General features: G+C 41.0%; 1 protein-coding gene across 4 annotated transcripts; it reads right to left on the reverse strand.

Annotated features, from left to right (window-relative positions):
• Window positions 1–1,504: 1,504 nt before the first annotated feature.
• Window positions 1,505–12,339, reverse strand: arpp21 (cAMP-regulated phosphoprotein, 21). Of its 4 annotated transcripts, none has more exons than XM_038288938.1 (20): window positions 12,186–12,339; window positions 7,269–7,405; window positions 7,023–7,170; window positions 6,867–6,905; window positions 6,682–6,747; window positions 6,485–6,596; window positions 6,248–6,386; window positions 6,033–6,170; window positions 5,850–5,946; window positions 5,652–5,747; window positions 5,517–5,554; window positions 5,371–5,427; window positions 4,492–4,682; window positions 3,920–4,057; window positions 3,743–3,843; window positions 3,348–3,422; window positions 3,130–3,279; window positions 2,950–3,055; window positions 2,084–2,178; window positions 1,505–1,990 (listed from the first exon to the last, which is right to left on the reverse strand). In XM_038288938.1, exons 3-20 carry the CDS (start codon window positions 7,167–7,169, stop codon window positions 1,847–1,849), a joined length of 1,929 nt encoding a protein of 642 aa, XP_038144866.1. In that variant the 5' UTR covers window position 7,170; window positions 7,269–7,405; window positions 12,186–12,339; the 3' UTR covers window positions 1,505–1,846. The 4 variants fall into 4 exon arrangements, with proteins under 4 accessions (XP_038144866.1, XP_038144868.1, XP_038144867.1 ...); XM_038288940.1 differs by having other exon boundaries at window positions 3,348–3,425; window positions 3,749–3,843; window positions 7,023–7,173; XM_038288939.1 differs by having other exon boundaries at window positions 2,084–2,175; window positions 7,023–7,173.
• Between the last annotated feature and the right edge of the window lie 8,728 nt (window positions 12,340–21,067).

Raw genomic sequence — 21,067 nt, forward strand, 5'->3', positions numbered from 1 at the left:
CGCAGCTGCTTCTGCCTGTGTGTGTGACTCCGTGTCAAATGCTGGACAGAAATAGGCTCTGCAGAAAAAAAAGAAAAAAAAAACACTGGCCAGTATAAATTATGCATTCTGTGCCGCAGTTATGAAATCTAAATTTAATTTGAGGGGCTCGTGTGGGTGATGGATATGTTTCATTGGATTCGAAGGGAAGAGCATGAATCACGCAGAGTACCAAACTTAATTAGCCGGCGTTTGAAACAATAGCACATCAGCTGCTATTGCTGGGATGACAGTGAGAGCTGCTGTATTGCAGCAGAGCAAAATGAAGATTGCCTGAAGACCTGAAAGCGACTGTTTTCACATAATGACACCGTCCTGCATGTCTGTAAGAAAGCTAATTGAATCTGGGAAGAACTTGGGATTCTGGATATGCTTGAGTGGATGCTTAGTAGGAAAATAAACGCCGGTGTAAATAAAGTTAGTGGCGGTTGAATCTCATTTAGCTGCTTCAGGGGCTCTGTGATGCCTGCTGGCTCATTTTCAGTGATGGCTTAGTGGGGAAACTGCAGTTCAGCTAAGTTGTCACTAATGTGCCTTTACTATGAATATAGAGAATGTTTCTTAAAACATTTTTTTTTACGTTATTTCTTCATTGTCTTTAAGGAACCAGTGTTTTTTTTTTCAACTTTTCTACATAAATATGTCCCTCTCCTTCAAAGTAGTGTAACACAATTGGGTTTTTTTTTCCATGTGATGCGATTGTTTTCCACTATATATTTTTTCCATGATCTTTATCATCTTAGCTCCTAATGATCTACATCAGACATTGAGGAAAGTCTCTCCAACTAGCCTAATTTATCACTGATAAAGATAATGCAGGGCTTTTTATGCCTGACTCTACCTAATCATATATGGATCAGATTGTGATACTGTGGTGACAGCTGTAGTTGGATGCAGCTTTGAAGTCTAAATGGATTCAACTAAATAAGTTCCAATAACTAGTTTTATCCAAGTGAAGCAAGAAGCTTCTGCTTTTTATTGAGGTAATGCAGTTTTAAACCTACAGCAGGCAAACTGCTAACGGCGTACATTATTAGGCTGTAAGGAAAACGATCCTGTTGTGATTTTAGCAAAAGTAAAAATGTTTAAATACCACACCAATCTATTCATGAAGTTTAGAAAGGTTAGCTGAAGCAATGAACACTGTTTAACACCAGGGGGTGCTAGTGTCTTGTTGAAGAATAGGGAGTCTATTCTCCTCTGCTGTCACCCACATGAAAAGGCCTCATAAGTTTTTGTCAATCAACTCGCTTTGTCTCTTAGTTTATTTGTGAGAAATTAATAATTTTATCCCCCACCATCAGGACTGTGTCTCTAATCTCCAGATTGCTGCTTATTGGTTTTACCACAAAAGGTTTATGGCATCTTCTGGTAATATTTCCACATATCATAGCTCCCTGTACTGCCAATGACGTCAACTTTCGGTTTGAGTAAACGGAGACAAAGAGTGATACAGTCATGTGACTTCATCAGTCAAACCATGGCACTTTATTCTTTTCACACAGTGCATTTCCTTAAAACACAATATATATTTATATATATATAATTTCATACCAATATAAAACTCCATTTGTGTATATAAATTATGCATTCAGTACAGCAGCTCTTAGATATTCTACTAAGCTTTGGTAAGTGGAACATATGTCTATGAGTGATACTATATCGTGAGTGTGAGAAAAGCATACCCACACTGACAGGAGGAAAGGGGGGAGGGGGGGTAAAGGTGACAGGGTGCAAAACATGTTTACGTAAAAAAAACATGTGAAAGCAAGTGAATTGAAACAGAAACCAAGGTATCGTCATTCCATTAATACTGGCCGTTCCAGGTTGTCGGTCTGAGGTTTGTGCAGCTACTGTGTTGAGGAGGTGGGGGAACCACGCAGCAATACCCCGCATCGCCGACACCCCCACTCCCTACTTTACTCTGGGGAAAGGGCACTGAAACACCTCCCTGTAGAGAGCAAGAAACATGCAGAATTTTGCAAAAAGCTTTTTTCTTTTTTTTTTGAACTACTTAATGCAGCGGGGGAATTCTTTGGTTTACCTGAACTATGCTACACTGGTGGGAGGCAACTGGTGTGTAAGTCCCCAGCATGGGTTGGGAAGACTGCGGCACCCTCACAGCAGAGGGGTAACCTGCTGCACACAGATGGACAACTTGAATTATTAACAGCTGATTTCATCACAACTGTAACACGGGGCGAAAAAATTGTTAATTAGAAGAATAAATAAAAACAAAGTAATGTTTTTTATGTTGCATCTTGCATATTTTAAAGAGAGTTGACCTTTGAATACTACGGCCTTATTGCATTTCTTCATAGCAGAAAAGAAGCAATCACTGCAACTAAAGTTAAAATGATAAAGCAAACTTATAATAGCTCTATTAATTTTTAATCCTTCACATTTAGTAGTTTATATTGTAAAGGATAATGTTTCTGTTGCATTCTTCCTAAAATCAAGTTTCATTTGTTTAGACATGTTGCTTGGGAAACTTGTGGATTTGAATTTACTTGATTATCTCTTTAATAGCTTTAACTTGTCCTACAAGGCACAGAATAAATCTATAATTCATTTCTTAATGGTTGATGACTCAGGCTATTAACTGGAATAACAACCCTGCAGTCAGCTTATCTATAGACATGAAAATAAATAGTATTTAGAATTGACTGATTTACATTTTCTTTAAAACACCAAAATAATATAATAAAAGGAAAACTTGTGGTGAGAAATGTAACCAGGATGAGGAAACTAAACCTTGTCCTCTCTTTGATGCTAAGAAACAGCAGGAAAAGAGACCGGTTCACTGTGAGACCCTCAGACTACATCTCTGACAGTGTAACGGCCCCCTCCTCTACTGCCACGGTCGTTTGGTCCAAAACAAAAATACAAAACACAAGAAAGAGAAAGCACCTGCTGGTTGTGCTGCTGCTGAGCTGCGGACATGTTGGGAGGGTGAAACTGGCCTGAATCCAGCCTGGGCTGAGGTAGGGTACGGGCCGCAAACATACACAGGCACCTAATGGATGATATCATCTCTGTTATAGAAAGATTTCCCAAAGTAAATTCTGACAGGAATGAAAAGGAACATGCCTGAGGTGTGGGTTGGCAGTAGTTGGGCTGGTTCAGAGGGACAGGAGCTGCATAGATGTAACCCTGACTGGGAGGGTAGATGGGTGCAGCGTCTCCTGCTGATGGGCAGCTCACCGTCACATGAGTAAACTGTGTGGAGAGATCTTCAACCTGTTCAGTCAGAGAAGAGGTTAGTACCATCACACACACTTGCAGATGAGTCATTTGGTGATACGTACTGCTGGGTATGGCTGTGTGGGAGTGACGGCCAACATCTGGGGTGCGGTGTAAGAGACAGACGGGTACTGAACCACCTGAGAGACAGAAAAACACGTCACTGTGTATCGTATTTGGCATGTATGACTTTATTTTTCATGATTTAAAACAAATAGTTACATCCAAGACTTTAAAGTTAGTTTAAAACTGCCCTCACTCTAGTCTAAATTAAATCCTTTTGGGCTTCTACTCATGTGTCCTACTTTCTTATGTCCATAACTTATTTATTTACTTGCGCACTTCTTTTCTAATGTCTTACCCCACATGTGTGCTTTCCTTTCCTGCCTCTGCTGTCCCTCTTTAAACTGACACTAAAGGTAACTATAGTGTGTGTAGTAGCAATGTGTTTGTGTGTTACCTGCTGCTGCTGCGGTGGCAGAGTCTGGCTCCTGATTGGCTGCTGACTGTCTGGAGGGTTGTACACAGCAGGGGTCCCATCAGGGTTCAGGTAAGGCTGCCCTGTGAGGTTAAAGGTTAACTGTGAAGACCGGGAACACGCTTTTAATAGAATAGTGCCGTTTGTGTGTTTCCGTACCAGTAAGAGGGTTTACTAATATGCTCCCTGGTGGGATCCCTTTCTCTGGGACGTAGTTGTTAGCGGGCTCCTCGATGATGGGAGGAGGAGGGGAAGCGTGTGGACAAGAGGACGGCAGTCTGTACAGTGAGATGGAGCCTGACAGAGACGTGACATGTAGCAGAATGTCAGCATAGGGAGGGGAAGCAGACGTCTCTAGGCTGAGCTAAAAACGAGCTGATCTGCAGTAACGATGACGTTTGTTCCTCTCCTCAACATGTGAGGAAGACTGGGGGTGTTGTGTGAAAATTTACAGCTCTGGTGTGAAGATTTGTATATTGGAGTTTAATTTTCACACTAGAAGAAATTTAACTGCTTTGGTTAATTAGACTCTGCTGAATAAAACCACCACACATAAATTGAGTGATGGCTCTGAAGCCTGTGCCTCTTTTTCCCTGTGCACAGGTGTGGAGGAGTGAAGCCCCTCACCTCTGATGACTGAGTTTACACCTCCATGAGACGAGCAGCAAGTGCTGCAAAGCTAAATTAAACGTGTTGTTTTTTTCTACCTAAACCTTGAAATAAATACGCACCTGAACTTTGCGTATCCCAGCACTGGCCGGAAGGTTGGTGGGGTTTCACAGCTGGACTCGTCCACTGAAAGGAGGAATCAGACTCGGTGCTGCTCCAGGGTGGGGGCTCGTTGCCATAGCAATAGTCGGTCTCAGTGCTGCTCTGCTTGCTGCTGCCTGTCCAGCTGGAGCTGGAGTTTGCACGGCTTTTCCTGTGAGGCACATCCACAGTCTTATTAAAAGAGACGCAGCGATCAGAGCTGCTTCATCAGTGAGCTTATGAACCGTTTGTAGACAAAATATAAAATATATGCACAAAGGGACTCATATAGGTAATGCGATTGAATACAACAGATACAGAAACATATCAGCTTTCTTATTTGCATTAGTGTTTTTGACAAGGTACAGTTATCTCTGGTAATTAGACTGAAAGTCTTTAAGGTTGGAGGAAATCTAAACCATTCCCCCAATGTTTATCTCCTCCACAGACGTTTAAGTCAACACTCTGGCTGAGCAACCTTAAAAATCTAAATCCCTGTCTGCCTGCTTTAAAAAAATTATAAAATAAAAGCCCTACAGCCTTAAAAAATCTTAAAAATAATACATTACTTCCTGACAAAGAGAGCATGATTGATAATATGAAAAGATTATTTTAAACTTCACTGCTCATTACAGTCTATATGCAGCAAGCAATAAAAGGATCAGGCCCGTATCCATTAATCCATCAAGGTTTTTTTATTGCAGACTTTATTTTTCTTCCAGCAATTTTCAATGCTGACACAAAGGAAGAAAAAAAAAGATCTAGCTCTTGCCTGTTTCTGCTGCGGAGTCTGAAAAGCGCCAGCCGGGCTGACCAGATTAAGATGATAAATGGCTGCGTGTTTGCAGACAGAGCCTTACCTGAAGAGCTGTCTTTTCCTCTGGGTCTCGACATATGGATTGTACTCCTCCACGTCCCTGCGTGCACACAGACGCATATTAATGAGCTCATCTAAATATAATATGCTGAAAGTTACATGGAAAATATCCACCTCAGGCAAGGTTACCTGCTTTCTGCATGGACGCTCTCCTGAGTGCAGAGTGGCTGTAAAGAGGAGGGAGGAAGAGGTGCATAGAAGAAATTAGCTCCATCTTTTTTGTCGCTTCGTCTCATTTTGTCCGTCTCGGTCTCTTTCTCTCACCTCTTCGTTGAAGATTCGTTCTCGTGCCCGTTGGTACTCCTCTTCTCTCTCCTCCATTGACTTACTTTGCCTCTCAAGTAAAGGGTGGTGGCGGCCCTGTTTGGGAGAGGACATAAAGAAGGAGATGAATCAAGGATGGATTGTGATCAATGTCACCTATGGAGGTCTTTTTTTTTTTTTCCAAGAGCAAAATCAGACCTGATCGTCTGAGATGTCCCTCTTTAATAGTATCTTTAACGGCAGGGTCTCTTCGGCCTTGTCCTTGTGAACCATGTCTGCAAAGCGCTTATCTGGTCTAAAAGACAAATATTCAAATATAATAGTCCACAATAAAGGTAAAGCAGCCACAGGGAGACACATAGATGGATTATGTGCGCTTACATGCGCGTGTTGCTGGTCCTGTTGACGATGACAGACTTGCCTGTCTGGTCCACGTTGTGCTCCATCCCAAAGTAGGCGGCCACCCGATGCACCAGCATGCGGTGGTAGGACGACATCTGAGGGAACTTTTTAAAAGGACTGAGAGATGGAGATGAGATGTTACAACAGCTGATTCGTAGTGAATAAGTCTCTACATTTGCTTCACTTGGACTCACCTATGGCTGTAGATGAAATCAGTCATGTCCTGCTCCAGTTTGAGCAGCGTCAGGCGGTCTCTGGGGTTGCTGTTAAGGGTGTCCTTGATAAACTGGTCCAGATCTATGCCGGTTGAATCTGTGTACTCCACGCTGGACTCTGAAAGAGAGACACAGAAAGCAGAGATGGAAAAATACTTAACCCCTGGAACAAAAATAGAGTTGGGAGGGAAAGAAGTGTTTTATGCAGACACACACCTTTGGACAGTGATGGTTTCTTTGGATCGGGGCTCTTCTCCCTTTCTTCATCTTTACTGGGAGTTTTCTTGTTTTCATGGCAGCTAGATGGGATGTCTGCTTTTAGGGACTCCTGAAACAGAAGATATCTAAAGATTAATTTCAGCACAGCGCTGAGGCTAAAGAGGAGGGTGGAAGATTATGAGACGTGAGAGTACCTTAGTTTCTTCAAACTCAGAGGACTCCTCGCTGATCGCCATGCTGCGTACTAACTTTCCTTTAGGCTGAAATAAAAAAAAGACAAACAAACATGCACAAGCTTTATTAAAAATTCATAGGACCCTGATGGAATCGATATCCGAGCAAAAACGAGTAATGAGAGGAGGACACAACTGTAGCTTACCTTGAATTTTTTCTTTGGTATCACCTGGTTACAGTGTTCCTGAAGGCGAAGGGAAACAATTTATTAGCAGAACTTAAAAGACAAGTGATGCTGGGAAGAAAGATGAATCATCTTAGTGGGGTTAATTAGCAGTGTGTGTTGTTAAATGTCACTTACCTGCTGCTGAAGCATCTTAATGTCAGTGTGACACTCCTCACCCCCCTTCTGACTGCAGGGGGGCAGGCATGGCGATGGGGAGGGGCAGCTTTTTGTGTCACAGGGTTTTACAAGGACATCTGCACTCTTTATAACTGCCTCAGTCATCCTTCTGGACAAAAAAAAAAAAAAAAGAAAACGCACTCAAATAATGATGTATTTGCACATTTAATTTTGTTTTCAGGATATCATCGGTTGGATATTTACCTGTGTGGAACTGTTTACTGGAGAGCCTTACGAGTGAATGATTGGGTCATATATCCCATGTTCCTGCGGCGCAGAGAAAAATGCAATTATCACGTCCTCCTCTCTGTAGGCTCCTTCAGTGGTCGATGGAAAACAGCCTGAAGAAATCAGAAAACACAAGAGAGAGGGGAAAAATTGTCAGCGGGTTTAAGGCAGGAACACTGCTGCCTGTTTGTTTCCAGCAGCTGTCGGAGGATAAAAGCCTGCATCCATTCTTGGGATTGTTTGTGTGTAAAACGTTTGTCTCCACTTCCAGAAAGGCTAATTGCTGCCCTACAGTAGTAATTGTTTTACTGCGAGTGTGCCCTCTGTGTCTTCAGCAAGCATGTTATGAGCCTTCTGCCCGGAAATGAAACCTGGCGTGCGTACGGTATGTTTGTGCGTTGAAAGCCCGTCCTTGAGCTTTTCTTAGAAACAGCAGCTGTGGAGGAGAGAGAGAGAGGGAGCATCATCCGATCTGGCAACTGATATTCCCAGAATGCGGAGCCGAATCCCTGATGCCCCCCGCACCACCACCCCCGCGGTGAGACGATTGGAGGGACCAGAGCACATAAAGGAGGAGGGAGAAGTGGCATTCCAGCATCTTTTCTAAAACGGAGCGTGGTCTGCTGTAACACGCTGCTCTAGGGGACGCTTGGGCCCTGCAACACCTGAGAGGGAATAACGAGCTGAGAGGATGCCAAGTCCCACAACATGACTATTTAACAGCTGAATGGAGTTTACATCCCGCTGGCATTTTAGGGAAACACAATGGCATATATAGGAAAACATTTTTTACAATGAAACCATCGAAAACATACAGTTGAAAATTCCACCTTTTAAAATAAAAGTATAAATAAATCTCAGTTTTTACAAAGAAATCATAAAGCAGTTGGCTAGAGATTGGACCTGCCAAATCAATTGCATTAGTGATCAGCGATCAATACCTCCTTTATTTTAGCTTCTATAAAGCTGTCTTTTTTCAACTAACCAGAACATCACAAAGCTTAGAGACATATGCCTCGATAAATATTCTTAATTAAAGAATGTCTATCGGGACAAAACAGCATAAAAGAAAAAAAAAAACTAGATTATGCAGCAGTTTCTTCAAAATTTAACCTTCCAATTCCATTTTTTCTATGGACCAAAACACATAAAACAGCACAGATGTGGTGCTGATTTACACTTCTTTACTTTTAAATCAGTGTGTGTGTGAATAGGTAAATGTGAATGTAGTGTAAAGCATTTTGGTCAAGTCCTCTGACCTAAAAAAGCTCTATATAGGTACAGGCAATTTACCATTTATAAATCCAACAGCAAGCAAAAGAATTACAGGATGATCTGATTTTGTTCCGTCAAAACAAACGTCCCTTTATCTTATTTTTATGTGAAGAAAACAACTGTATCGATGTATGTGCTGTTGGACAGATGTAAATCAGATTTATAGATCAAGCACTGTTGCAGTTTGTATTATTGATGAGTTTAATAAACAGCAAAGATTCAGTTATTCAAATTTTCAACCTGATGATAAACACATCGGATCAGATTACTGGCAGCCTCTAATTGGTAAAATAAATCCACTGGAAGCCTTTTTGTTTGGATCTCTAACCGCTGAAGTTTTGCAGTTAACAAAACACTAATAAAGATCTGAATCAGTGCGGAGCTCTACCACAGCCTGTGGAAAAGGAAATGGTCGAGTTGTGTAAACAGCCCAGAAGGACATAATAAGGTTGGCGGGCTCCCTAATGTGCTGTTGGCGAGTTCTTGCTGAGCTGTCTGTCAGCCAAACACACCAGCTCCATGTTCGCTGCCCTGTGGCCATCCCTGACCCCAGACCTCACAGAGGGAGGGGGGAATCAACGCATCTCCTTTAATTATCACGATCAAAGAGAATCTGGATGTAAAGCAGGATGGGATTAGATTATGCCTGTGCATTTACACCAACAGGAGATGATATGTCAGATGGCATTAGAAGAAAGACATGAGGAGAAAGGCTATGAAGCAGATGAGGAAGAGGGAAAAGGATAAAGAGAGACGAAAAAGCCTTTTTCAGAGGCTTTGAAGGTGAAAGAGGAATAAAAAGGAGGTGATGAAGGATGGAGGAAAAATAGAGGAACTGGTGATGGAGAGGCTTGCAGCAACACTTCCAGCTTCCAGGCTTTTCAGCCGACAGCAGTGAAGAGGGGATTAGAGCGCTGCCACCAGTTTTTGAGCTGAGCGCTGCAGAAGTGGCCGGCCGCCCGGGGAGAAGGTGTGACACGATCATTAGCGTATGACGGATGGCGGCGGGAGGCAGGGAGCACCAGTTCCCGCTAGATCATCATCCATCTGCTGCTCTCTCCAAAGCCCTTCGAAGCCACTCGCTCACTGGGAAACCTTTCTTCTGCGGCCAATAGCTTCGCAGCTCATCCACGCTGACACAGGACTGGGAAAAAAACGTCTCCAAAAGCTGCTTTAAGTCTTTAAACCTGCTGCAATTCTTTTTGCAATCAAGACCTACAAAATAATCTACCAATCAAAATCTTATAGGCTGTATTTTGGTTGCTTAGACTTGTCAGCCTGAACTCTGTGGTTGTAAATATTTATATTCATATTTGCTTTCTGCAGTTTTCTTTATCATCCCCCCTCGCTCCATCTCATGAAAAGAATAAAACAAGAAATCCTCTCTGCCTCTGGTCAAAGAAGCTGCGGTTTGTGTTTTCTCTCTAAGGGTCTGGCTGAATCTAAATCAGGATATCATTTTTTTTCTCTCTCTATTCAGTCAGAGAGCTCATTAGGAAATACTCAGGAAGTGGTTTCCAAAACAATTATTGTGAATTTAGAGGCTAACCGTGACCCATAATGTCAAAGCTTTCTGTTGTCAAGCCTCTAATTGGGGAACAACAAGAAGAAATTTAGTGTCATCATTTCAATTTCAGTTTTGGTTGTGTGCACATCGTTTTTTAAATTCTTTATTTTCCCTAGAAGAGTTTCGTTTTCGGTTCCTTTTTCTGGTGAATCTTTTAGCCAGCCCTTTGCAGGGTAGAATGCATTATCTCACACCCCACTTTAAGAGGACTGAATATCTAAAAGAAAGTAGGTTGCACATGTGAGATTTAGGTTATGCCGTCCTGCCATCAGCACCTGGCCAGCCGCATAAGTCTTATCACGAAGGTAACTTGTGGTTTTCACAGCTGCATTGCTCTGCAGCTGAAATCAAACCCAGGATAGAGCAAAAAGACGATATGCATAAGAGCAACTCAGCAGGGTGGCAAGATGTGCTGCTTCTTTTGCTAGAAAGGAAGGTCCCAAAAAAACTCATCCAGAAATGAATGCAAGGTCAGTGTCTGCAACACCAGAATGCAAAATGTGTTGCTGTTATATTTATAGCTTCCTAATTTTCATGTCTTTATTGTAATCCGGCCTGTTACTGTAGATGGACACACATGACTTAGATGACAGAAAGTGGCGAAGAAGAAACCACATTTTTGGATATTGATGAATGAATGTTCATTCAACATATAAGGGAATAAACTTCCAGTGATTAAAGTAATGTTTTCCTACATATAACTATTGTTTTCATAGCATGCATATCATCTGCATCCTACTTAAGCATAAAAATAAATGTGAAAAATGATGATTTATCTTGTTTTATTTAATGCATTGTTTTTCGTAATCATAAAAAAATGTAGTTTATAATAAGAATTTCTATTTATCGTGACAATAAAAATGACCAGTTAATACTTAATGTATTGTCATGATTGATAACTTTCATTCTCTTTTTTTACTACTGTTACATGAAAGTTTTAATAGATTTGAAAAAATATAATTTGCAGTTACTTTGTGCAGTTCAGCGGTAAAAAAAAAATCCTACATCTTTATGCAAGTGTGGAATAAAAAAAAGACGATTATGTTTTATAAAGCATTATAGGACTGCAGGGACACACAGTAAAAGCCACCGTTAGTTCCCTTTAAAACAGTCTGCAGAGAAACTTGTATATGTTCTGATTACATTTAAAGTCCATATAACCTTCTCCCAGCCCAAAATACAGATATACAAAATTAAATAGCACCATCAAAAGAAAAAACTGTACATCTGTGAGTGTCAGCAGGGCATCCTGCAGATGCTTTGCGGTCCTTATGCATGTTTTGGGGTTTTTCTGAGCTTTTCATTGATCATTGGGTTCAGGAATTACACATCTCCATTAATTCCGCGTCTTATTTGTTATTTAATATGTGTAGTTATAACTAGGACCTTGTCTAGGACACATCTGATCTGTCTAAAATGTGTCCCTGGCCTGTTTATGAGGTGCCAGGCTTATTACTCGCAGGGTGCAGGGGAACAGGTGGATCCTCTGCAGCTTCCTGTTGACCCGCAGAACCAGACGGTGGTCTAGTGTCGGGAAAATGATCTCTCCTCTCTGTTTGGGTAGGGGTGTGACCAGGAGCTGAGCTGAGCTGAGCTGACATACCGGCCGGGCTATTTTTACACCGAACCAGGAGGGAGCGGAGCGGACCTCCTGCTCCGGGACTTCACCGCGCGGCTCAGGCTGGGGAAATGATGCACAGCGTGGGTGGGTAGGTGGGGGGCTTGTTTGAACCCACCAACAGAAACACACTTTGGTATAAGCAAGACAATTAGCTCTTAATTCAGCAGAAATAAAAAAGCAGAAGCAACTGCCACGATTGAGCCTGTGTGTTTTTCAGCGTAACCCCCTGGATCGCCTCTAACGGCGGAGAGCGGCTGCTAGCCGGAGGCAGAGCCGCTGTCACCTCACACGGTCACCTAAATATCGCTACTAATAAAACAACACAGAATAAGAAGAATAAAAACAAAAGGGTGATTTTAGAAAGGCAGGCTGCGGTCAGTGTCAGCACCGGCTGTCGGCCGCGTCGCAGTGCCACCGACCGTTAGCTTACCGTGAGATAACGCTCCACCGACGGGTTCTGCCGGTACAGTCTGCGCAGACCTCCGCTTCTCTACCCGCTGATGACTGAAGCAGTATGTCGCTCCTCCCCAGCCTTTTGCTCGACTCTGTGGAGGCAGGAGGAGCAGGGGGAGGAGAAGCAGGAGGAGGAGGATGGACCAACTGCTCCGAACGCTGAGCCACGCGCCACACACACACACATACACACACACACACCCAGGTAGTGAAGGAACGCACTGGAGCCCCGCAGCTTCAGCCCCTCCACGCGCCTGGAGACCCAGCTCCTCTGCAGCTTCAATTCACCTGCATCCATCTAACGTTATCTCTATTGAAGCTTTCAACCCTTAAGGGCAATTATAACACTCAGCATTGATAGACATCATTTCACGGCTTTTATTTATTTAGCTCGCTTTTTAGTCACATCTCTATCTATCTATCTATCTATCTATCTATCTATCTATCTATCTATCTATCTATCTATCTATCTATCTATCATCTAACTATCCATCCATCTATCATCTAACTATCCATCCATCTATCCATCCATTCATCATCTAACTATCCATCCATCATCCATCTATCTATCCATCCATCCATCCATCCATCTATCCATCCATCCATCCATCCATCCATCCATCCATCCATCCATCCATTCATTCATTCATTCATTCATCCATCATCTATCCATCCATCATCCATCCATCCATCCATCCATCCATTCATTCATCCATCATCTATCTATCCATCCATCACCTAACCATCCATCCATCCATCATCTAACTATCCATCCATCTATCATCTAACTATCCATCCATCTATCCATCCATTCATCATCTAACTATCCATCCATCATCCATCTATCTATCCATCCATCCATCCATCCATCCATCCATCCATCTATCCATCCATCCATCCATCCATCCATCCATCCATTCATTCATCCATCATCTATCTATCCATTCATCATCTAACTATCCATCCATCATCCATCTATCTATCCATCCATCCATCCATCCATCCATCCATCCATTCATTCATTCATTCATTCATCCATCATCTATCTATCCATCCATCCATCCATCCATCATCCATCCATCCATCCATCCATTCATTCATCCATCATCTATCTATCCATCCATCATCTAACCATCCATCCATCCATCCATCCATCCATCATCTAACTATCCATCCATCTATCATCTAACTATCCATCCATCTATCTATCCATTCATCATCTAACTATCCATCCATCATCCATCTATCTATCTATCTATCCATCCATCCATCCATCCATCCATCCATCCATCCATCCATCCATCCATTCATTCATTCATTCATTCATCCATCATCTATCTATCCATCCATCCATCCATTCATTCATCCATCATCTATCTATCCATCCATCATCTAACCATCCATCCATCCATCCATCATCTAACTATCCATCCATCTATCATCTAACTATCCATCCATCTATCTATCCATTCATCATCTAACTATCCATCCATCATCCATCTATCTATCCATCCATCCATCCATCCATTCATTCCTCCATCATCTATCTATCCATCCATCATCCATCCATCCATCCATCATCCATCCATCCATCCATCCATCCATCCATCATCCATCTATCCATCCATCCATCCATCCATCCATCCATCCATCCATCCATCCATCCATCCATCCATCCATCATCCATCTATCCATCCATCTACCCATCGATCCATCCATCTACCCATCCATCCATCCATCCATCCATCCATCCATCCATCCATCCATTCATTCATCCATCATCTATCTATCCATCCATCATCTAACCATCCATCCATCCATCATCCAACTATCCATCCATCTACCCATCGATCCATTCATCCATCTATCCATCCATCTACCCATCGATCCATCCATCTACCCATCGATCCATCCATCCATCTATCCATCCATCTACCCATCGATCCATCCATCTACCCATCGATCCATCCATCATCCATCCATCCATCCATCCATCCATCCATCCATCCATCCATCCATCCATCCATCCATCCATCCATCCATCCATCTGTAAATACACAGTGCATTATTCATTATATTAAAAATAAGTGCAGGTAGCCAAACCTTTAAAAAAAGCTTTGAGTTGCCAGAGTGTGACCCAGATTGGATAATTTCAGGTCCTACTGTTCCAGATGGAAGGAGCAGAGCAGGACAATGCTTTTTTAGAGCGTACCAAAGGAACGCTGAGAGTGATCAAATCTTGGCAGCGAAGGCGCTAACGATGCCGTTAGCGTGAAATATAACTTGACAAATATATTTATAAAACACCAGCCTACATTAGGATTCAATCCATCCATTATTTGAAATAAAAAATCCACACATTCTAACCGCTGTTATGATATAGCTGAAACTTTTTGCACAGTGATTTATATATTCTGGATTTATGCATACGGATTAGGTTAATATGTTAACCAGCAGAGTGTTATCGCAACAAAAGCAGCATTTAATTACAGAGAAAAGAGCTTCACACATACAGCCTATTGTGTGACAATAATTACACAGCCTATTATGTCAGTGTGGTTGTTTTACCTTGATGAATAGCTGAAATATGGCTGCCTACTTGTTTCACTCCATTTAGAGGCAGGGAACTGAAGAATCAATATGACTCTTTGCTCTATTGCTACTGCTGCAATTTTAAATTTGATCATGTCTTTCTTTTTATTTGATGGTTTAATTTGACTATAATTGTTATATATTTCCTGTTTCTAGTGTACTATCCTTATTTTTTTCCCCCTTTATTATCCTATCAATAACTTTAAATTACCTTCTGACACTTACCACATAACTTCATTTTTTTTTTTTATGGAGGGTTACTTTAAGAACAAAGAGCTAGAATGATAGATTCCTACCTGAATTATTTACATGAATAGAACACATAAGGATAACTTGCTGTGCTGTTTTAAACCATCATGCCAAAGCAGCACTAAATTATTCCCCCCATTGTTTCTCTGGGGGTTGCACTGTTTTAGACTTGATCACACAACTCTATACTGGTTCAATTTATAGCAAACAAAAGGAGTTTCTGCTCGCCTCGAGGGACCAGAAAAACTGATGGCATCTCACTCCTCCATAAAATCCTTAAATAGACACCCCATTAGTTGATATTCTTTATATCTGCACAAACACATGGCCTCAGTTCAACAAGGTCATTTGTCTCTGTAAGATATTTCTTATTATGCTAAATCTGAAAGCCTTTCAGTAAGCTATACTAGCTGTTGCATGTGTTAATTAGACTAATATTGACACTAAAGTACATCACAGTTTAAATAAGGACTCAAATGTAAATATAAAATTGTAGGAAAAATAACAAAACTAGAGCTTAATGTAAATCTAATGTTTATTAAGACAGAAGAAAGGGAAAGAAAGTCTGAAAACCTGTTATCAAGGCTTTTGGTTATTCTCATTCTTGTCAAGGGTATAAGGAAATCTGATTCAAAGAATTCAAATTATGGCTTAGATGAAGGATTAGAAAAGCTTAAGTTCTAAATTGGTCACTGATTTCATTCGGTAAAGCATGAGCGCTTAGTCAGCCTGGATGTTAAATATATCAGGTCAACTACTATCTGTGTTTAAAGAGTCATTATAGAGGAGGACTGTGCAACAGTATCTATTCCTTCTGACCCTTTCTGCAGTTCTCATGTAACAAGCATAAAGTGTACTTCAGTGTATTATATTAGGGACCTACACAAGGGGGTATATTGTTATGTAGTAAAATAAAAAGGATATGGTTTTAAAATGTTTTTATGACTAAAAAGGTCAACATTTTGACTTCTTATTCAGACCATTTTAATCTTATCAACCTATAATGAATTCTAATGCAACCAGTTGCTCCAGTAACTGACTAACGAGTAGAAAATGCAAATGTTCTATTAAAGTCTTTGGGGGTTAAAGATATTTTTAGAGAAAAGAAAGTATTTTACAATTAAAGTAAGAAAAATGTAGTGTGCACCATACCACTAAATTAAAGCCTTTTTTGAATAAAAGCCATGCAGGAGGTTGTTCATACATAGAAGAAAGTGTTGTTGACCAATTTCTTTTCTTTCTGGGCTACAAGCCACAGGCAGTGTACTGCAAATAATAATAATTCTTCACATTATTCGGAAGACATCACCCCAACTCTGAATCACAATGGTAGCAGCATCATGATATGGGAATGCTGTTAAATGCCCTTGTTTGTAGATGTTGGAGATTGGCCTGTTTTCCAGTGTAGTCCTGTTTCTCTGACTGTGACTGGCTGGATGTGGTCTCTTCATCCTCTGACATAGGAGTTGGCTCGGAGCTCGGTTGCCTGGCTGTGTGTTTCCTGGACAGGGCTGCCTTTTACAGCTGCTTTTTATGTCTCTGCTTCTGTCTCTTTGAACCCCAGTCGGCCTTGGCAGATGGCCGGTCACACTGAGCCTGGCGCTGCTGGAGGTTTCTTCCTGTTCAAAGGGAGTTTTTCCTCTCCACTGTCTCTACAAGGATGCTTAGTGCGAGGGATTGCATCCAAGTCAATGAGTCGATGCAATCAGCTGGTTTTCCTTACATAGAAAACTTTGAATCAATTTGACTGTATGATCTGGTGAACTGTAAAGTGCCTTGAGATGACATGTGTTGTAAATTGGGGCTATAAAAATAAACTGAATTAAATTTTTCTTAAGTTGTAACAGTTGTTCAGAATTGATGCAAAGTTAATTGATGGTGCTCATTTTACAGAATAGATTGGAAAAAAAGAAAATGTAAAAAAAAAAACTTTAAAAAGAGGAAAAATGTAAATCCCTTTATTGTCCTACAATGTGGATTTCACTCTCTGCATTTGACCCATCCCCTTGGGCAGCAGTGGACTGCCATTGGGCAGCACCCAGAGAGCAGAGTGGGGTTAAGGGTCTTGCTCAGGGAGCCAGAGTGGAGGCTGTGGGGATCAAACCAGGTACTTGCAACCTTCTCAGAGCACAAGCGCACTGCTCTGGTTCACTAGGCCACCACTCCCACACTTATCAATCTATATATGCGAATGTGCTAGAGACATATAAGATTTGCATCTTTGAAGTACACGGCGGCTTCACGAAGTAATCGACTCTGGGAGGCTGAGCACTTTTTAGCTGTTTTATTTATTTTTTCAAAGGTTGATGCTCATAATCTTATCTTCAGCTTTACAATTATGCATTGTTTTATGTTGGTCTTTTGCATAAAATCTCAGTTAAGTAAATTTGAAGCTGCAACGTGACAAATTGTGGAAAGTCTATTGATTGTCAATGCCTTTGCAAGGTGCTGTATGAAACATTAGTGGAAAAAGATATTCCCTTGGTGTTACAAACTTCATTGCCCTGCAGTGGCAGGAGCCTGGTATCCTTTATCAGTCTGCTGTGTGCACTTACAGCAGAGCCGTCCAGAATCCAAAGCATCTACTCTACTCTTTCTATGGTTTCACCACATCAGACACAAATAATAAGATATCCTGTTACCCGGCTGACGTCTCATCAAGCCTCATATCTGTGCCACGGCCAGGTCTCTTTTAGAAAATCTATCATGTGTACGAATGGATGTTTGCTGCTGCAACCATCCTTCACAGAAGTTAAATGCACAGGGGGCCACGGCTACACCTGCTGGGGTCTCTGGATAAAAATGAGCTTCTGGGTCTCATATTAGTCATGTTTTCTTTTTCACACACTGTCCTAGATTTATGAGTAAAGATTGATTGTTAGGTTTACAAACAACTTTAAAAAAAGATCATATAAAATGCCTCAGGACTTTAGCTAGGAGGTTTTAAAATTAGGTTTAGACAAATTGCATCTTTTTGCTAATTAAGGTTGTTGGTGGAGTTTTTTGGTCCCATGGGATATTTGTTAAATTGTAGAAATATTCAACGTAGTCTGCATCTGGATTCTTTGTGGTTTTTAGCTGATGTCAGAAACTGGTGTTTCTGACATTTTTTCTGTTGGGAAAGCAATTAAAACCAAAATGGGACATTCACTGAAACACACAGATCTGCGAGAGGATGGGAGCATAAAGAAATCCATCCATCCATCCATCCATCCATCCATCCATCCATCTTTCGTCACGCTTATTCCTGCTGGGGTTGCGAGGGGTGCTGTGCCAAAGGCGGGGTCCACCCTGGACAGGTTGCCCGTCCTTTGCAGGGCAACACAGAGACAAACAGAAAAAAACAACCACTTACGCACACACTCACACCTAAGGAGAATTTAGAGAAGGCAATAAACCTAACAGGCTTGTCTTTGGACTGTGGGAGGAAGCCGGAGTACCCAGAGAGAACCCACGCATGCACAGGGAGAACATGCAAACTCCATGCAGAAAAACCACAGAACCTTCTTGCTATAAGGTTGCAGTTCTACTCTCTGTGAAACCCCTTGATAAAGATATTAAGAAAATAAGTTAATTTATTTTATATTAGCACAGTAAAAGCAAAATGTTTCTCTTTAAACTGCACTGATTTTGTTGACAAAATTAGATTTAATAGTTATTTTTTTTTAAAAAAAGGTCAGGATCAGTAATCCTGTTCTGAGTTGCCTTTTGTTTTTTAAATCCTACTATCATATCACGTTCTCCAAAATATTTTCTTAAAGCTACAGCAGCCACTAGATAGATAGATTCTCATAAATATCAGCTTGTTTAAAGATTTACTTCTGGTTCTTTTTCATAGATAACCTCTCAGTCTGTTGTATGCTGCTATTTTGGACCTAATGCAGATCAGACCGTAGAATCAAAAACTGCAAATGACTCAGTTACTGAAGCAACAACAACACTAAAAATCAGTTAAAGATATCGGGGAGGATTTACACCAATTTCAGGAAAGACCCACCCTCTCCACTATAAAAAAAAAGGACATGCACAACCCTGTACCCGCGCCCGAGAGGGAACAACTATTAAACATGGGCGAGAGCATGCACGAGCACATTTCTGCACGCTCTGTTTAAAAGTTGCTGTTTGCATCGCTCATACAAGCTTACTTTCCAAAAGAAGATGGCAATTTTTCCACTATGTCAGACTCACCACCGGTACGTGAAAAAAGAGACGAGCATGTAGGACGAAATTACGTAAACATATCACCAGAATGATTGACAATTAGGAGGACCACTTATTTTGATAATCCACCCGGAAAAACAACATCCTCCACTATACATTTAAATATAAATAGAGAATATATCACATTTGTTAAGATTTTGACCCAAAAATATCAAATAGTTTCATTTAAATCAGAAAAGCATAGATCTGACTAATAAGCACTGCTTTAATAATGCATCACAGCCATAGTATATTTTCTACCATATCTTATCTTTTTAACTACAGCTATAATTTGTTGTCACAGTAGCCTGTATGCTCTGTATAATGCATTTTTGGCCTCCCTGTAAATATGGATCTGCACAAGAATAACATGCTGTCTTAATGGGTGGCTAATCTTTGACTTGCTGCTTAACAAATATCCCACTAACAGCTATGCTAAAGGTTTTCAGTTCCTGTCCTCAAGGGCTTTTGTCCTGTCATCTTTTACTTTTTGTTCACACACAGCAGCCATATTGGATATTGAACCAGGGGGTTGCTATGCAGCCACCTATTTGCACAGCTGGAATTCCCACTTTAAGGGGTTTTTATGAATCTCCAACTGAAAGCTCAGAAGCTACAACTAAAATACAACAACAAAAAAATGCACTAGTATTTTTATAAATAATGCAAAAGAAAAAAATACTTCTAGCTCATCTAATAGCCAGTTTTACATTAACTCTAGTTGCAAAAAACTTTTTCTTGTGCTTTGGAAGAAAGGTTAAATGTAGGACAGTAGGAAAGCAGGGTGAACTTGATGTGTCATTTAAAAAGAACCCAACACTAACTCTGAGACATTAGTGTCAAATTTACTCTGATTGTGATTATTTCTTCAGTTACCTCTATTTAAAAATAAATTATGATTTAAAGAGTTTTACTAATGCATTTCAGCAATTATCTTGCAAATATTTTATGCTACTTTATACTTTAGATTTACAGTAAAAGTGACATGAAAGGGCAATCCATGATCTAGACTCAAAGTTACGACCACAAGTTACAGAGATGACTGAGCGAGGGCCTCAGGATGTGCGTCATCTATAATTTAGCAGAAATTTCGGCATGCATGCATCACCAGTCTTACTTTCACACACATAACTACACAGGTTAGCGATGGCACTTCGCTGATCATTTTACGTCAACACTCAACACATGGGACATTTTCTGTTTTTTCTTTTTTCGTCTGTTCAAACAATTCGTCTGCAGACAGCTGGTGTGAATAAAATTTAAAATGTTTTCTGAGAACTGTCACGACAGGAACACACACAGCTGCTGTTTGAGACTTCTTTCACCACTGGGAGGGTGTGTGTGTGTGTGTGTGTGTGTGCCTGAACATGGTGCTGAGACACGGTGGCGCTTGATTACACGTGCACAGAAATATCGCTGTTGTGGCTTGTTAGGTAACACACTCATCACAGAGAGGACAGCTGAGTGTCTGTGCGTGTGTGTGTGATATAGTCACATCAGTTCCAGCTCTTCAGAGAGGTGTAGAAAGTCTGTTAAGACCTTACTGGAACAGGGATCAGAGCAGCTATGGCCTGTAGGGAGCCAGTTGTTGGTAAACTTACCATCTTCCTGCCTTTAGATCCATGCGGTATATCCTTTTACAATGGTCTTTTATTTGTATTAAAAAAGCCTTTTTAGTCTTTTTCTGCAGGGGATGCATTACTATCTACAAAAGCCTTTTAAAACGGTTTAATTTCCCCTGGTATGGTTATTGGATAATTTTCTTATTGCTGTGGATGGATGCCGAGCCTCAAGTTGGCAGAAAATCTAAAAACAGCA

This window comes from Cyprinodon tularosa, unplaced genomic scaffold (genome assembly GCF_016077235.1).
Source record: "Cyprinodon tularosa strain WSP-4 unplaced genomic scaffold, ASM1607723v1 ctg26, whole genome shotgun sequence".
In the NCBI taxonomy this organism is placed as follows: Eukaryota; Metazoa; Chordata; class Actinopteri; order Cyprinodontiformes; family Cyprinodontidae; genus Cyprinodon; species Cyprinodon tularosa.